The sequence below is a fragment of the Nyctibius grandis genome, chromosome 2 (genome assembly GCF_013368605.1).
Source record: "Nyctibius grandis isolate bNycGra1 chromosome 2, bNycGra1.pri, whole genome shotgun sequence".
In the NCBI taxonomy this organism is placed as follows: domain Eukaryota; kingdom Metazoa; phylum Chordata; class Aves; order Nyctibiiformes; family Nyctibiidae; genus Nyctibius; species Nyctibius grandis.
Genome location: NC_090659.1, coordinates 1422636 through 1438707, shown reverse-complemented (window position 1 = coordinate 1438707; position 16072 = coordinate 1422636). Strand labels below are relative to the sequence as shown.

Sequence of the window (16072 nt, the reverse complement as noted above, 5' to 3'; positions counted from 1 at the left end):
TGTCCAACCTGAACCTCCCCTGGCCAAGCTTGAGGCTGTGTCCTCTTGTCCTATCGCTAGTTGCCCGGGAGAAGAGGCCGACTCCCACTTCACTACAACCTCCCTTCAGGTAGTTGTAGACTGCACTAAGGTCACCTCTGAGCCTCCTCTTCTCCAGGCTAAACAACTCCAGCTCCCTCAGCCGCTCCTCGTAGGTCAGACCCTCCAGACTCTTCACTCAGTAATGCAGAGGAGATGAAGGAGAGAGACAAGCACGTGGAAAAAAAAGAAACTGAGGTACAGGAGTCATTTATCCATAGTCAGGAACATGACAGCCACTTTGGGATCTTAGACAGAAAGAATTCAATAAACACACTTCCAAACACAGAACAAACCTACTTTCTTGTGCAATGACCTCAAAATAGCCATGGAATTCCTTCCATTCATTTATTTGTGCTGCCTTAAGCATGACGAGCATGAGATTATTTGTGGACACAAGTGACACCAATGAATCAACTGGTTCACAAGCTCTGAGGGGGAAGAAAGGAGAGTACATATGTAAGCATCTGGTAAAAAACAAACAAACAAAAACCCAACACCTTGCTCTCATTCTGTGCATAAGTTTTCCAGTGGTGCAGAGCTTACCTACTTCATAGCCTAGGAAAAACTCCATGCTCTTAAATGCAAAAATATCTGTTACAAGGCCAGTTAGAAACCCAATATTGGAAAGTTACTTCTCACAAAAAAAAAAAAAAAAGAAATTGTGAACGGAATGATTAGCTCTAGGAGATAACACTGACTTTCAGCCGTCACTCTAAGCAAAAATGGATGAAGCCAATAGTAAAGAAAGGCTTGTAGAAAGAGAGAATTTATCTTATTAGACCAACAGATTTAGCTTGTAGTTGGGGAGTGAGAAAGACAAGCAAGTTATTCTTCAAGTCAGAATCGAAGAACCTGAGCCAATCAACTAGTTTCATTAAAAAAAAAAAGAGTTACTTCCCATATGCCTCTATAGATACTGCCAAGTAAGTGAACACCATCTTCTGTTTTATAGACAAGTCAGTGAGTGAGTCAGGTTAGTAGAGGACATCTCTCAAAGAGGACTGAAAAGCCAGTGCTCTTTTTTGAGGCTTATACACACACTGACATGCCAGAGAAAAGGATTTCAGGGGTCAAAACACTGAGCTCTTCGGCTATTTGATGGAGGTGCTGTCTTCAGCTTTTAGTCTGACAGAGCCGTATAGAATTAGTTACCATGAATTTCAAACAAAAAATCCCCAAACAAGCCTACTGGATCATTAAAGTGGCAGGGGGAGGTAGTGGTGGTGGTAGTGGGAGAAGTAATAGTCCACATCCCTCAACCCATCGCAGCTTCAACTCTAGATTTTAATAACCCTCTAAACTACTCAAATAGAGCAGCTAAAGAAAGCACTGAATTGGTGAGTGGCGGTAAGTATCCAAAGAATCACAAGACTTCGTTTTAGAACTTCAGTTTTTGTATGAAGAGCACTAACCTTCATATGGAAGAAGAGTCTGCTTAGGGGAGGAAATTTTGACTTTTTTCTTTTAGTTAGCATCTGTTTCCTGATAAGAAACAGAAAATTCTACCCTATGATGTGTCAACTTCTTATAGCTCTGTAGCTAGGTGAAGATGTACTCCAGTTGAAGAATAAAGAAGAACTTGAAGAATATTTTACTGTTTCTTTTATTAGCAAGATCAACTTTTCCACTTTTATAAGAAAAAAAGAATTGCCAGGTGTTACGTGTGTAATACATGACGATCAGAGTATTTTTAACAAAACAAAAACCACCAAAAATGCAGATGATAAGTCTTCAGAAAACTACCCCAAACGATTGTCAATGAATTCTCAATGAAAATTCATACTCACCGGTACAGTATCTTATGTTTGATTGGCATCAGAGAGTCATAAATGGTTAGTGAGTCAGTGATGCAGTTATCTGCTTCAATCTGAAGGGATACTATTGAAAGACGAATAAGATGGCCCACAGATGCAATCAGCTTGAAATAGCAGATTGTTCCCCCTGAAGTAGCACGGATATCCAGAGGAAAGTGCTCGTGTAGGCGATCAGCATACAGATCATACATACAATTTGTTCCTGTGGAAATGTCACATTTTCAATAGTGGACACTCACTCTGAAACTGTTAAATCCACATGGCATAAAAAAATCCCAGAGGATAAATTACTTAAATAACTGCTCACTGGGAAATGTTCATCTACTGCCAAGGCATAAATCAACTGCTCACCTCTACAGAAATTAGGATATTTATAATAAAAAAATAAACAAAATAAAAAAACAGCTACATGTCTGTATTACTCTGGGGTTTTTAGATTATTCTTCAAATGTCAGAGTTCTCTACATTTTGTTGTGAAATGAGCTATAAGCACTACCACTAAATTCAGATTCACCAATTCCTTCAGTTTGGAAGGGATGCTAGGACTTTTCTTGTCCAACGTCCACTCAAAGCAGGGTTGAAATGAATTCAGACCACAACTTTGTCCTGTCAAGTCTTGAAAACGTTCGCAGCATTAGAAGTCAGTTAGAAATGGAAGTATTGTGAAATATAAATGATACAGCCTAGCCTACGTAACACTTTAATAAAAAAAAAGGCGAAAAAAGGTTGTGTCATAATTTAGATAAGAATAACCAGAAAATTACCCTACTTGCATCTGATTTTCCAATTAAGCTGAAACAGTTGTGGTTTTCAAGTCAAATATATTGAGGTCTTTATTTCAATTCAGTATTGCAGCTCACAGTCGGCAAAAGGTTTAGGGATTTTTTTTGTTTGGTCATATCTAAAACTCTTTAACATAGCCCTTTGAAAGGTGAGAAGGAGCAAAAATGCAAATTAGGGAGAATAAGAGCCAAAGGAAATATTTGCATTAATTTCTGCCTATTAAAAAGACAAGTCTCTGAAATAGTTACTATTGCAGAACACCAGTTAGAGCACTGTGAAAGTTTGTTATCTATTGTTGACTAAAATTAAATGTTGGCCTTTTAACCAGCAGTTAATCAAGACAGGAAGCAGCAGGCTTTGTCTGACTTCCACTTCTAATTTACAGTCTTGAAACTAATGCTATGAATGTTTATGAAAAATCTGTAAGGGTCACATACCGTTCAACTGAATTACAGTTACAACTATTTAAAGCTTTGGTTGAGCCATTGTTCTTCCTTCTTCCTTCTTGTTCTTATCTCTTCCCAATAACATTCTTTTTATAATAGTCATTTGTGCTTATTTACTCACCCTTAACAAAGCCAGCTCTGATCACAATCTTTAGAAATATGTGACTACTACTGTTTCTACTAAGTAGTTAATAATGTGATGAGCTCAGTGCTGGTGTGGAGCACAGTGCAGAGAATTCAGACCTAGCTCTGGAACTGGAAGTAATGCAAGCATACCAGCTTGAAACCAAAGCTGGGTACAGTCTTTACCCAAACAAACCCTGCATAGCCAGATGGGGTTGTTTAGCCTGGAGAAGAGGAGGCTCAGAGATGACCTTAGTGCAGTCTACAACTACCTGAAGGGAGGTTGTAGTGAAGTGGGAGTCGGCCTCTTCTCCCAGGCAACTAGCGATAGGACAAGAGGACACAGCCTCAAGCTTCGCCAGGGGAGGTTCAGGTTGGACATTAGGAAGAATTTCTTCTCACAAAGGGTCATTAGACATTGGAAGGGGCTGCCCAGGGAGGTGGTGGAGTCACCATCTCTGGAGGTGTTTAAGAAAAGACTGGACATGGCACTTAGTGCCATGGTCTAGTTGACAGGGTGGTGTCAGGGCACAGTTGGACTCGATGATCCCAGAGGGCTCTTCCAACCTGGTTGATTCTGTGATTCTGTGATACCATGGCAATGCAAGTCACTTGCATCAGCTGAATACAAGTCCCTTCTCCAACCCATTCTTCAATAAATCTGCACTCCATCACTGTGCCTGAACTAATAACTAGGTGCATCTTCATGTCAAAGTAACTCCATCGCTCTCAAAATACAACCAAGATGATGCACCTTCCTTGTGTGCTGCTGCATTAACACTTTCACCTCTGCACCGTATTCTATATCCTAAGCAGACACACTCAAGGGACCCCAACAAATGAAATTGCACCAACATAAGACTTTCTCAACTCCTGTGGCAATACATTTTGCTGTTCCCCTGCAACGTCATTGCATACCACCACTATGCTTCTCATAGATACTAGTTGCCAGCTGTGGCTGACTACACTGTAAGTCTCTGACAGACATCTAGAACGTTGTAGGTCATCCTTCTCTCTTTGTGTGAAAGATACCATATACATCTTAAAAAAGCCTTAGCATCAATGTTTGTGTTGCACTCTTCTCCTTATTTTCTTCTCTTTTAGGGACTGCACTCAGAAATAATGGAAACAAAAGATCTGACTGTACTAACTCCTCTGCCCTGGAACACTGAACTGGGAGATGAGATTTCTATACAAGTAAGCACCAATGTGCAAAATTCTTTTATATTATTAAAATGCATATAAGGAGATTTGACAAAGGCCGATATTGCTGTGCTTTGCACTTGAAGTCAGGAAAGGTTTTGAGCAAATGAATTCTGTAGCAAACTTGGCTTCAATTTTGAGAAATTATGGGCTGATATCATAGAATCATATAGTATCATAGAATGCTTGGGGTTGGAAGGGACCTTAAAGATCATCTAGTTCCAACCCCCCTGCCACAGGCAGGGACACCTTTCCACTAGACCAAGTTGCTCAAAGCCCCATCCAACCTGGCCTTGAACACTGCCAGGGAGGGGGCATCCACAACTTCTCTGGGCAACCTGGGCCAGGGTCTCACCACCTTCACAGTAAAGAATTTCTTCCTAATGTCTAATCTAAATCTATCTTCTTTCAGTTTAAAACCATTCCCCCTCGCCCTATCACTACATGCCCTTGTAAAAAGCCCCTCTCCTGCTTTCCTGTAGGCCCTTTCAGGTACTGGAAGGCTGCTCTAAGGTCTCCCTGGAGCCTTCTCTTCTCCAGGCTGACAGCCCCAACTCTCTCAGCCTGTCTTCATGGGAGAGGTGCTCCAGCCCTCTGATCATCTTAGTGGCCCTCCTCTGGACTCACTCCAACAGCTCCTTCTTAATGTTTTGTCTCCCATAACCCTGGCAAAACTGAACTGCTTAAACTAATTTCTGTTAGGGAATTCATTCAAAAGAAAATCTCATCATGAACCTTGGAGAAAAGGAGTAAAGGAGGATAAAGAATGGAAAAAAAGCATTGGTATTGTTCAGCATAAAAGCCAGTAAATAGATTTAAATTCAGTACTGCCCAGTTTAGAAAAGGTTAACCTTCTCTTCAACATAGTGAATAGCAAACAACTGACTGAGTTTATTTATTTCCTACCATGCCACTAGGTACATCTGAAAAATTTACCAGTCAGATTAAAGGCAGATAGTTTCTGTATTTGTTGCATGCAAGATTCTTGGTCACTCTTACAGCAAGTCAGGACATACACGCCAAGGTTGAATTTAACACTCTTAAATTAACACTGAACAGCATCTTTGAGGCTAAGACATGCACTAAAAGCTTTGTTCTCCACCTCTCCTCTGCCAGGAAGCTGCCAAAATGGTGAATTACCTGTTCCCGTTGTTGACCAATAATCTGACCGAAGACCTGCTGCATAGAGAAAGAGTCATGTAAGTCTTCCCATTCACCTAAAATCCAGAATTCAGGGTTTAATTCAATCAGACTTTAATCCTAACACTAAACAAACAGGACAAAACAGTTATCTCGATGAGGGAAGCTGCCCAAGCCCCCTTTATTTCTGCAAATTCTGCAAGCAGCTTTGGAGGTATCATGTCCCCAGACATCTCAGTGCCTACGGCAAGAGGAGACTGCATGGCAATTAAGCAGTTCAAATTCAATCGAAAGACTGAGACAGAGGTAACCATGAGGTCATTTTCTCACCCTTGGCCACATAGAGCTGAAAGTCATACAACATTTTGCAGCTAATTACATTAAACAGATACTTGAATCCCACATTACTAATTTCTTCCCCAGAGAGAAATAGCACAGGAGTTGTTTAATGAATGGGCAGCTTTATAATCCGTTTTTAATCTTTAATAAAGAGGTGACGAGAATCTCATTTTCAATGGAAGGGCTAAAGTCTGACCCGTGTGTAAACCTTAACCCTTCATCTTTTGATACTTTTAAAGTCACAGACTAACCCAAATCTGAGCTGCCTACAAGGTGTCAGGCTTAGTTCCTGAATATGAACATAAACACTCCAAATACAGGAAGTTTTGCAATCAGTGTTCACAAGGATGCTTTGTACCTTGATTTGACTTCAAATCTGGTTTTGATTTTCCTTTTCCCTTTTTTCTTTTTATAATAATTTTAGTATTAGAGGCTAAAGATGCTGAATAAAGATTTTGGTTTATTTATAGAATTTGCTACTCCAAGATAAAAATGCTTGCTTAACAAAGCATTTCCTCAAGGATATGGGTATGTGTTAATACTAACCACTTAGTACAATAGAGTCCATGTCAACGGCAAGGCCCTGAAGACTTCCCACCGAGGTCCGGTTAACGATACTTGTCTGAATAGAATCCTTTAAAATGGCAGCCACACAATCCTCACACAGCACCTGGCCTTTTGCCTGTGGTACCACAAATACGATCCAGAAATGAATGAGAAGGCCTCCGTTGTTGTTGTTACTGAAACAAAAAGGTCCTACAGATTATCGTCATGTTGAAAGTTTTCTGAAGACTAGAGTCTTAACACAAGCCTCTGAAATACAGATTTAGAAGCGTATAGCTCATTTCCATCTTGCCTTGTTACTTTGACACACTGAATGTATTTAAAAAAAAAAAAAAGAAAAAGAAAAAAGAAAAGAGAGAGAAGCACAAAAAACACTCTTCATACACAGTTGAGGCCTTTCACTAGGCTGATTTCCTGAGGGCTCCTGATTTTTGAAATCTATGGAAATGATAATATCTACTTGAATTAAAGCTGGATTATCTCCTAAAAATCAAAACAGAAAAAGTAGAATTATCATCTCCAGAAAAGCAGAACTCCTCATTGTTATGTATCTCACCCTGCACTGTGCACTGCAGTACGTAAGAAACGATTCCTAGACCATATATAGGTAACACATTAGAGGCTGCATATGGTCACCCCAATCTTTACCTCTTAGTGGGGAGAAAGACCTTTAAATCAAATGTACCCTAGAAACTCCTGTTCCTGAACAAAAATTGCATTCGGTTCAAGAGGACTGGAATAACTAATCCTCTAGCACTAACTGCATATATAATATCAGAGTAAGAGTACTTTATTGCAGTATAGAGATTTTCCCTTTCTTCTGTCAGTAGAGAATAGTTTTAAACCAATAATATTGCTTATAAAATATGTGCAACTTAGTCAATAACACAGAGCTGTGTTCTTAACAGCACGTTTAAGTGGTTAAACTTCTGTGTAACCTATCAGCCAAAGTATCACCAAACCTCTTTAGGGACATTATTTCTGTTTGCCTTATATTATACTCCTGGCAGAGAAGGATCTGCTTATATGACTTTAGTTTGCCCTTACTTTTGTGAAATGTATTGGTATAGGTTATAAATGTGTTCTGCTATCAGTACAAGTACATCGCAAAGAGATTCAATCATAACCACCAAAAACAGGCTTCTCCTGGGGGCTCGTTATTTTATATACTACCCAGCAGAAATGCAATTAAAATAACCACAATTTTACCTGACTTCTGAAACTGTGGACTGCTTATAAAATTTGGAGAAAGAGGAGGTTGTGTAGACCAAGTTCATCTGAAAGAGAAATTATTAAGATTTAGAATTTCTGAAAATCAGCCATACCTAGAGATCTTATACACCCAGGCTTTCCTAGAAATATCCTCTTTTCCACCAAGAATATGCAATATGCACACGTTTCCAGACATACATCAGCCAAGCTAGGCAGAGAAGCAGGCATGAGTAGACCAGCTCTTCAATGTACCCATAACAAGTCCAGTATTCCCAGGAAACATCAAATCTTCTGCCCATGGCCAGCTGACGTGTACAGCAATGCTTTTTCCAAATAAATGAGTTTTGAAAAGGGTGCACATTCTTTTCCCAGCAAATCCCAAACACAGAGGGCTTCCCTATCCTGATGCTGAAACTTAGGGCCAGTCTTCAGGAAATGAGCACGTTCTCATAACATTTTGTGTATTGCTTCTAAGGTGCAGTTAACGGCCTACATCAGAGCTTGTTCCACACAATCACAGAAAGACTGAGCTTGGAAGGGGCCTCTGGAGAGCATCTAGTCCAACCACTCTGCTCAAAGCAGGGTCAACTACACAAGGTTGCTCAGGGCCATGTCCAGTTGAATATCTCCAAAAATGGAGACTCCACAGCCTCTGTGGACAACTGCTGCAGTGTTTGATCACCTTCACAGTTAAACAGTTTTTTTCCTAATGTTTGTGTGGAATTTCTTGCATTTTGATTCAGTTTGGGTCTATTTTCTTCACTAATAGCTTAGTATTAATGTATTTCTTGCCAAAACACACAGTGTAAAACATGGAGAAGGAAAAGCTGCCCATTTCATGCTGTGGGACTGCCTCTGGGGAAAGCAAGTTCCCGATTCCACCAGTTCTTTGGATGTACAAGGAGGCACACTTCTAAAGCCACAAGGTGGCATGTACCTCAAGCTGTTCAGACCTCATCCTGCTGCTTAATGGTTAAAATTAATGCCTAAGGGACTATAACACAGATTATTTTGAAGCAAAAGCTGTAAAAAAATCACATTAATATTAGTCCCTAACTTTCAGTGTTTGACACAGGAAGTTTGAACAATTATTTTAAGGGCCTAAATAAAATGGCTTGAGCTCAATCTTTCTCCAGATTACGCTAACTGTCTACTAGAACCTTGTTATCAATCCCATAAACAAACTCTATCTACAAAACATGTAGTTTGCTTCAGAACCTATTGTTATTCTCTATTATTCTAGCTAAAAGGAAAATTATTGACAGGAAAGCTTGTTCTGTGTAAAGGTAACACAGAGCAGGCCTTTTAGAGCCTACTCTGAGGCCTACTCTTGCTAAACCATTGCTAAACCTGAGGCCTACTCTTGCTAAACCATTGCTGAACTGAACCTTCTGGTATCACTATCACAGGGGAAAGGAGCCTATCTTGAGAGGTTCTTCCACTACCACTCTGGGGGTCTTTTGGCCAGCAGCTGTGAACAAAAGGGTTATAAGGAGACAAACAAACAAAACCCCAAATCCCCCACATCCCTACTAGCAATTTTAGTCAATAGTCATGTCACCATGAAGCACAGTTTCAGCAATGCAAAATCCATCGGTGAGTTCAGGCAAAGTTTACACCTGAAAAATAAATCCCACATTACACTCAAGTAGGAGGTGGTGACACTGGCAGTTTACACCAGCTGTCTGTCACCTCTCTCCACTATGTGTGACAACAGCAGGATGCTCTGAGACAAGAGCAGAACACAGGGCTCACAGTAGGTTAGAACTTCTCCATAGAGAACAGGAGCAGGACATGTCCTTCACTGGTTTTCTTTTACCCCTGCCTGAAAGCATTTCAGTAGTTAACATGCAGGACTAGGAAAACTAGGCTGTCTGCTTTCAAGTCTTTCGTGATCCAGCTTTTGGGGAGTGAGAAGATAGAGATGGAAAACAGGAACATGAGTATATATATATATATATATATATATATATATATGATGACAAAAAGTTAGCAATTATTCAAAAATCTCTCAGTTGCATCTGACATTATTTTTGTTGTTTTGATATTTTTTTGCTTATTTAGCAGTTTTCATACTATTGCTTGCATCCTTATGTGGACAGTGCTGCATTTCCTGGCATTAATGTCCTTTTCCTCCCTACACCACATGTCTTAAAAGTCAAATTCCCTTTTACCCAAGCTTCCCACCCCTGTCTTCCCACTGTAGAGCAGCCTTAACTGCCTACAGCAGAGTGCTATTTCTGCTTTGACTGTTGCAAGGTGTTTGGGAAGAATAATGGTGTTTAGAATACCTGGCATCAGAAGGAAATGTAAATGTAAATGTGTTTGAGAGCTCTAGGGTAATTATGGATGCTCTAAAGCAGAGGACTGGCAGCAGATATCAATTTAAATGCAAAAGACTTCATCAGTTTAATGCCTCAATAGTGGCAATGAATTTTTGAAGAGTTTTTACAGAGTTCTATTCATAGACCCAGATTTGTGGGGGGAAATATGTAAAATATTTAGCAAATGTAAAAGTCAAACAGACCTGTTCAAAACTCGGTTTGTGAATAACAAGCTGAAAGCAGTCAGTTCCCTCCTACCTCAGACAGCCACCTTTTGTACATAGTCTTCCAGAGGGGGAAAAAAAAAAAAAGAAGAAAAAAAAGCAGACCACCACAGCAGACTCAATGGCACCTGAAAAGTCACACCTCTTGTTCACAGCTCTGACTTTTTGCTAGCCAAGCAACCCACTTGTCTTACCACATGCTGCACATTCTGTGCCACAGAGAGGAATTCTTTTGACTCCTTCTGCCTGTATTCTGGGAGAAACTCTATGTTGGCAACACGAAACAGTCCAACAAAATACAATGCATCCTTGTTTTCTGCCTGAACTGCAAGAAACAAAGACGACAGTTAGCCTCCATTTTTTTTTTTACCTTTTTTTTAATAAAAATTAGATTTTTTTTCTGAATAAATTCTAAACCAAATTAATCTATTCAACCTTACAGTGGAAACGACTGCCAAAAGAAAACTATGTTTTCACAGCCAAACCATTCTAGATGAGTACCACAATATGAAGGCTAATTGAGCACCTGCGTTCTACACATAAGATGAGATACCACCATACAAATGAACCAGCCTAATGAAGCCAATATCAACATCCAGATTCCGGAGCATCCCTAAGGAATCTTAGGCAGGATTAGCGTCAGGGGTCTAAAGAGGGGAACATAGCTTTTACTGCCCAATTAGACACATCTGTATTTTACTTCCCTTTAATTTCTTTAAATCTATTCTGCATGAGAGACAAAGGACTTACCTGACTTTCAGCAGTCCAAGAAACAAGTAGAAGTCAAAATTTCTGAGGAATCAATCTCATAGGAACTGTCAGGTCTGTGTAATTAGCTAGCACATAAAAATGTTTTTGCATAACACTTAAAAAAAAAAAAAAGTCATGCTTCCTAAAGCCAGCAGCTATGCCTGCTCTTATAATTACTTCTTAAAGACACCCAAAAGTCTTTCAGGCCCCATTTAAATAAGTCCCTTGTTTATTTTAGAAAGAGCCTTCAGGACAAGCAAGATCCTAAACCCAACTGAAAGTGCTATTGGGGATAGTGATGCATGAAATTGGCATGAGCTTTCAACAACTCACCAATGAAGAGCCACAGTAATGTCCAGGTTACAACTCCTAAAATGAATAAAATGATGGTAAAGAGAATTATTTTGTTTTGAAAGTTCCACAGCAACTTATCTTTTTTCTTCAATTTCAATTTGCCATGTTTTTTCCTTGCCAGGATCCTCTTTGCCAACTTATCTTCTGCAGCTACCATTTGGACTGAGATGTTGGCTACCTAAAATAAGGTGAAAGGCAACAAAAAAAAGTGGAACATTTCTAACAGCAATTGACTGACCAACAACTAGGAGAGATTCCCACGTATATTTGTCTGTTACTGCATATACACAACTACAATTAACTTAGTAGCAGTTTAAAACTCCAGTCAGAAAGTAAGATCCTTTTCTTCCAGACACTTGCAGATATAACTCAGAGTCAGTCCCTGTTGCATAAGGATGTAAAAACACAACGTACCCCAGGATGACGGATCAACATACAACAGCTACCCAGCATTAACCATATGAAAGAATGCTAATATCCCTGTGCATACCTCATTAGTGTAAAGTAAACTAGCCCTCTTTAGATCAGAGGGTAGACAATGTTGAATTACCTTGCACTTGCTGCTGGTCCACCCCAAAAATTTGTAAAAAGCTACTTTCTTCTCAGACTAGAACTATCCCAATACAAGTGGGCTCAAGGCATTTATTCCTCAGAAAAAAAGTCTCTGCTTCCTTTCAGGATGAGGAGCAGTGGGTATGGACAGCTTCTTCCTGCATGTCCAGCTCTCTCTGAGAAGCTCCCTCCAGTGAACAGCAGGACACAGCACAGGTCTTGCTCGGATGGGACCTGGACAAGGTCATCACCTGGATATCAAGCCCCTTGACAGTTTATTTTGAACTACAGTCCCAGATTTTCTAAAGCCAGATTCAAAATATCTCCTGACCATCTTACCCAGGTACAAAGACTACTATGTGACCACTTCTGCATTTGCAGGAGCAGTTTCTACTTCCTATAAGTATCTATCTTATCTACCTACAGTTTGATCTGTTCTGGAAAGTCTGTTTGTACCAGACACTCCCCCAGGCATTTTCCTCTGCAGGAGATAATCATTGCATTTAAGCATACAAATAATGTCTATCAGTTGCCACAGGCACAGCAAGAGCTGCATGGGGAAATCTCTGGGACTTCATAGAATCATAGAATGGTTTGGGTTGGAAGGGACCTTAAAGATCATCTAGTTCCAACCCCCCTGCCACAGGCAGGGACACCTTCTACTAGACCAGGTTGCTCAAAGCCCCATCCAACCTGGCCTTGAACACTGCCAGGGAGGGGGCAGCCACAACTTTTCTGGGCAACCTGGGCCAGTGTCTCACCACCCTCACAGTAAAGAATTTCTTCCTAATATCTAATCTAAATCTACCTTCTTTCAGTTTAAAACCATTCCCCCTCATCCTGTCACTACATGCCCTTGTAAGTCCCTCTCCTGCATTCCTGTAGGCCCCTTCAGGTATTGGAAGGCTGCTCTAAGGTCTCCCTGGAGCCTTCTCTTCTCCAGGCTGAACAGCCCCAACTCTCTCAGCCTGTCTCCATAGCAGAGGTGCTCCAGCCCTCTCATCATCTTCGTGACCCTCCTCTGGACTCACTCCAACAGCTCCATGTCCTTCTTGTGTGGATCTCCCCTACATCATGGCTGATTTTATGCTACTTGTGGGCTAGAACCTACTCAGAATTATGTCATCTCTCAGCAATGCAAGTCAGGAATCTCTGACAAAAACCAATGACAACTGGTGTATGATTTGCTCGAGGTGCAGAGAGTCTCACTCTGCTGAGGGACACACCCCTGTCCCATCACCTATCCCTTTCAGTGCCCACACAGAAACACACCAGAGAGTTCACAACCACACCAGAACAGATGCACATACAACAGCACAGACCCTGACTTGGGCAGATCTGGCTGTTCCCTATGCTCAATAGACCCTTCCTAGCCTCTGCAGAGCTACAAAGGGTAGGCAGCGAGGAGAAAGGCTGCAACAAGCTGCCAGGCCATTTACCATCATTTCATTCTTTGAAGCCTTTCAGAAGGTACACTGCAAGAGCATGTGACCTGTTGTAGACTAAAAGGTGTGGACACAAGACTCATTTTTCATCCCAACTAACTATATTTCACTTGAGGAAGGAGAAGACTATGAAAGTCAGGAAGTACTCAGCTAAGAACTGCACTCTGAGTTTATCAATGCTAAGTTTGATACGGTGGCTACAAAAACTATGTGCTGATGGAGCTTGACACCCAGGAAATTACAAGCATAACTACTAGCCCTTTGCAAAAGTGGTGCTGTGAAATAATCTACAATAAGAAGTTGTTTCCTTCTGCCCAACACTAGTAGAGCCATATCTGAAGTACTGTGTCCAGTTTTGGGCCCATTGGTATAACAGAGTGATTCCAGGGGAGGGCCATCAAGAGGCGAGGGACTGGAGGATATGATGTACAGCAAAAAGTTGAAAGACCTGGAGTTGTTTGGCTGGGGAGAAGAAGGCAAAGACAGCATGAGTAAATCTAATTATAGATTTCCCTATCTAAAGTGGGTTATGGAGAAAACAGACCCACACTTTTCTCACTGATGCACAGTGAAGAGACAGCCACAACAGTTGCACAGGGCAGCAGAGGAAACTCCAACTAGACTGGGGGCAGGGGGTGGTGGTATGTGGAACATACATGAGGGCCATGCACCTGAGCCATGCCCAGAGAGGTCAGGGAAATTCTATCCCTGGAGATATTCAAAACTCAGTAGGACAATGCCCCAGGAAATCTGTTCTGGCTTTGATGTTAGTCCTGTTTTTAAAAATTTTAAAGCCTTCAGAAGTCCCCATCAACATAATTTTTTCTATGATTCTCTGATATTATGCCCTAGTAATACTTTCATAAGAGAACTCCGTGTATGCTCACAGAGAGAGCATAAGCAACATCACCACAAATATCCAGCTAGTCCCATAGTCAAATACAACGGCTAGCAATCTTTGACCTCAGAGTCGAGGATATTCAAAGATGAGAAGAAAAATGAATGATAAGCAATAATGAGTAGAGTAATAAGACCCAGTAGTACACTTTACAGTTTCCTCAAACAAAATGTGAAAACACCGAACTGGAAGAGTTCAGACTCTCGTCTTCTACCTAATTAACTGCACTTGTTTTGCATGTTCTCAAGAAGGACTCAATTTGCCCATCTTCTGTATTTTTTAAAAGTCTTATTGAGTACAATTCTGCGTAAGGATGAAAACCAAATTGCCTCTTTGCTTGTTTAAAGCTCTGCTCTGTCATGCAAACTTCCCTTAAACACTCAGGTGCTCAGTAGGACAGCTTGGGACAGCTCAATGAATGCTCCGTTCTGACATCTGAAATTTGGGCCACTTTGATCATGATTCCCCCAAGAATATTATGTATTTAAGTTTTCCCACGTCATTCCTTTTTGTAGCTGTAGACCTACCCAGACAGATTTATTCTTAAAAATTAGATCCTGTCAAGTCTCTTTAAAGACTGCTCAAGATTAACATCACTGAACTATAAGTATGCACCTGAAGCAACTAATGTCTTTGTCGCACCTACTGCAATTATAACCTTATTTTAAAAAAATGCACGTCACGTATCAAGGCTTGCATAGCGAAGTTCTCTGTTACACAGGATTCATAGGAATATTGAATCCTATGTGTGAGGTTATACTGGTTTACCATAAACATTTTATAGTAAGAAAAACAAAGGCAAATTTAAGCTGTTCCCTTCCCTCCATAAGTATCACAATTCTCAGTCCAGCTTTCCTCTCTACTGCAACTCAGTTCTTGTGTCCTCGAACTGGCTTCCAGCTAAAGTTGCAATTTGACTACCACCATACACTAAATTATTTAATTACTTCTTTGTCAGGAGTTAATTCTCACACAATAATCCCCTTCTGTATCTTCCCAGGGAAAAGTAAAACACATGACCTACTTTAATGTCGCCTTTCTTGCCTAGAGATTGGTTTCTTTTTGGAAAAACGTGCTGCCATGACACCAAAATAAGCTTTTCATATTGTCACACTGACACGACCATTAGTTCAATTGTCTGAAAACACATGTTATAGCAATTTGAAGATATACAAATATATGTTGACATTTTCAGACTAAGTTATAAACCAGAAAATTATACCAAATCTAACTGTAACGTTACATTTAATACTTGAGTATTAGATCATGAGAGATCTAACAGTGTCAAGAAGCGTATGAAATCAAGAATGCTTAAGTCACCTACTTACACTTAGTTCATCTTCAGGTTTAGCAGGGCGATCATTTTTTTCATCCATTCAAGCAGAATTAATTTTATTGCTTGTCCACGCTGAAAGAGAGCCTTGTACCTTTTCTCAGGCACTACTTCTACCTCTGAAGCTGAAGACAGCTAACAGCAATGTCCAGGACCAAAAAAGGCATCAATTTACTTTGATGAGTTTCCAATTGTAATCTCATCTGCCCTATTGCTCCTTTGCGAATATTAGAAGGATGCTATCATGTAACTTTAGACATCAGACTCAGACTGAATAAAATAGGTTTTTCATAGTCTTTTTAAGCTGAAATAGACTCCAACTTGCTAAAAAAACAAAATCACAGTGCTAAAATCTATATATCATTAAAACTTCACAAAATTAGTTGCCACGAACGAGAAAAGTAGCAAGTAAAATGTAAATATGAGAGAAAAATCATGCAACTAAAAGAAGGAAAATAAATGTAAGCACCTTGAGTAAAAGTGCTGC

The 16072-nt window shown here is 40.3% G+C and overlaps 1 protein-coding gene across 1 annotated transcript in view; it reads right to left on the bottom strand.

Annotated features, from left to right (window-relative positions):
- TMPRSS7 (transmembrane serine protease 7) overlaps positions 1-15673 on the bottom strand; it is a 34061-nt gene extending 18388 nt beyond the window's left edge. Inside the window, exons 1-8 of the mRNA XM_068425372.1 lie at positions 15581-15673; positions 11337-11535; positions 10448-10578; positions 7703-7770; positions 6476-6669; positions 5591-5629; positions 1869-2097; positions 379-509 (exon numbers count right to left, since the gene is read on the bottom strand). Of these exons, the coding sequence (XP_068281473.1) occupies positions 379-509; positions 1869-2097; positions 5591-5629; positions 6476-6669; positions 7703-7770; positions 10448-10578; positions 11337-11535; positions 15581-15628 (1039 nt within the window). The 5' untranslated portion in view covers positions 15629-15673. The remainder of the gene's footprint in view (positions 1-378; positions 510-1868; positions 2098-5590; positions 5630-6475; positions 6670-7702; positions 7771-10447; positions 10579-11336; positions 11536-15580) is intronic.
- Between the last annotated feature and the right edge of the window lie 399 nt (positions 15674-16072).